The sequence below is a fragment of the Antechinus flavipes genome, chromosome 3 (genome assembly GCF_016432865.1).
Source record: "Antechinus flavipes isolate AdamAnt ecotype Samford, QLD, Australia chromosome 3, AdamAnt_v2, whole genome shotgun sequence".
NCBI lineage: Eukaryota > Metazoa > Chordata > Mammalia > Dasyuromorphia > Dasyuridae > Antechinus > Antechinus flavipes.
In genome coordinates, this window is record NC_067400.1 from 554,976,191 (window position 1) to 554,978,484 (window position 2,294).

The 2,294-nt window shown below is 41.8% G+C and overlaps 1 protein-coding gene across 1 annotated transcript; it reads right to left on the bottom strand.

Moving 5' to 3' along the window:
• Positions 1-343: 343 nt before the first annotated feature.
• Positions 344-1,288, bottom strand: LOC127555314 (olfactory receptor 51S1). Its single transcript, XM_051987542.1, has one exon. The coding sequence runs from the start codon at positions 1,268-1,270 to the stop codon at positions 344-346; it is 927 nt and encodes a 308-aa protein (XP_051843502.1). The 5' UTR covers positions 1,271-1,288.
• Positions 1,289-2,294: the final 1,006 nt, after the last annotated feature.

Below are 2,294 nucleotides of genomic sequence, written 5' to 3' on the forward strand. Positions count from 1 at the left end.
TTTCTTCACATGGAATTCATTGTGGTATTTGGAAAGTCACTGAGCTTAAAGGCAGTGAACCTGAATAGTTTTTTTTTTTTTTTTTGGCCATGCTTATGATTTTTCTCTTTGAGGATTGAATACCATGAAATGGACATATGCCCATCTAATCATGTAGGCACTTGATATATACAATAATAAACATAAGCAAGTACACATATGGGCAAAAATATATGTACATACTTGCATATATTGTTAAGCATTTTACTGGGAAAAGAACCATGCCAGGGTTTGGCACTGGAATCTCAAAGGTGAAGCAATATGTCTTTTTAGATCCCTGCTGACTTTTGTCTCATTTCCTGTCTCATGGAAAAGATCTGACTTTCATAGGTTGAAGCTGTCTGAGGATCTTTTCCCTGACCTCTCTCATCTTGACACTATAGAGAACGGGGTTGAGCAGAGGTGGAAGAAGGAAGTGGATATAGGAGAGAAAAGTGTGGGCAGCATGGGGAATGGGTAACCTCAGTCGGTCAACAAATGCTAGGAGTATCATAGGTACATAGAAAAGAAGCACAGCAGAGATGTGTACAGCACAGGTGTTCTGGGCACGGCGACGATCTTCAGGTGAAACTACATCACGAAGTGCCTGTCCAATGAGGGCATAGGACAAAAAGATGAGGACAGGGTCCAAACCCATAGCAGACAAGACTACAAAGAAGCTGTAGGTTGCACCTTGGGCCCCAGGACAGGATAGCCGGGAAATATCTGGATGTAAGCAATAAGAGTGGGATAAGGCCTGGGGATGGCAGTAAGGCATCCAGGCCAAAAGAAATGGCAAGGGTAGATGGAGACTCGCACAACAGAAGATGATGATCAGTCCTATCTTGGTAGTTACGCTATTTGTGAGTAGAGCTGGATAACGGAGAGGATGACAGATAGCCAGTGCCCGGTCAAAGGCCATTGCAAGCAGAACAGAGGACTCCATGACAGAAAAAAAATGAATAAAGAACATCTGGAGGAAGCAGGCAAATGCTGGAACTGTGTGGGACTCAAAAAGGGAAAGTTTCAGCAATGTGGGCATTAGCGCTGTGACCAGACCCATGTCTGACACACCCAGCAGGAAGAGAAAGTAGTACATTGGGCGGTGGAGTGAGGGCTCCACAGCAATAACCCAGAGAACTGTTCCATTTCCCAGAGCACACAGGAGGTAAATGGCAATAAAAATTAGGGCCCACCATGATGGTGTAGTCACCAGTCCTGGGATGCCTACCAGCAGGAAGGTAGGAATCATTGATGTATTGTTGCTGGGATTTGCCAGTGTGAAAGGTTTTTAAGACACACTACACCTCAGAAGTGGATTCCAAAAACTGGGAAAGAAAAGAAAAAAATCAATAAATTTAGTTTGGTGCTTTTACTTCTATGTGATGCACACCTCCCCCATCTCTGATTTTCTAAAACTGGTTATAATACTGGTTATCCCTGGGGCTCCACTCTTTTCTTGACCATGTAGTTAACCTCTACCCTTTTATTTCCTTTTAAGATTTTCTTAAACCCCAGATCCTTCTTCTATATCCTGTCAACTTCAATCTAGTTTCTTCTAAGTGGAATATTTCTCCCATCATCATTTTGTTCAATACTCCATACCCCAGTCATTTGTAACTGTACTTCCACCTATGTTCTCTATCATGATCTCAAGTTCCTACTCATCAGTGTCTTCTCTGATCTTGTCTTTCTTCCTAAAATGTCTCCTTGCTACACTTGCTTCACCATCGTTCCACATTCCAACCTTCTTCTTCCTAATTTTGTGCATGCCCCATTCCCTAGATAACAACTGTTCCTAGCTTTCCTAACCTCTATATTTTATGAGCTGATCTTTACCTAGTGATTCCTATCAACTCATTCTCCTATAGTGTCCTTCTATCTCATTTCTCTTTCCTTTATTTCTTTCTTTCCAAATCCTATTCCTAAAACAGGGTTGGGGTAGAGACCTTGTTATTCAATTTTGTAAAAGTCCTTTTTCAATCCTCTATATTCCCTCCAAGTTCCTTATTGCCTGGGACCAAGATTCTTATCCTGGTTGAGTATAGTGTGATAGAAGTCAGTTGAGTAGAAATAGTCTGTGAACTTTATTGGCCCTTCTTGGATTAAGTATGGGAAACAGGCTTCTCAGTGCAATCTTACCTTCTTGCTGCCTCAGGTTAAACTTTGACCAACTGCATTAACTCTCTTCTTCCTTTCCTAAAGAAACACGGACTCTTAGATATCCACAAATGTAGTGATGCCCTTGCTCATATGCACACATGTATGTATATGCT

Bases quoted from the DNA above. Each gene is read 5' to 3' on its own strand.
- LOC127555314 (XM_051987542.1), bottom strand. From the start codon at position 1,270: ATGATTCCTACCTTCCTGCTGGTAGGCATCCCAGGACTGGTGACTACA.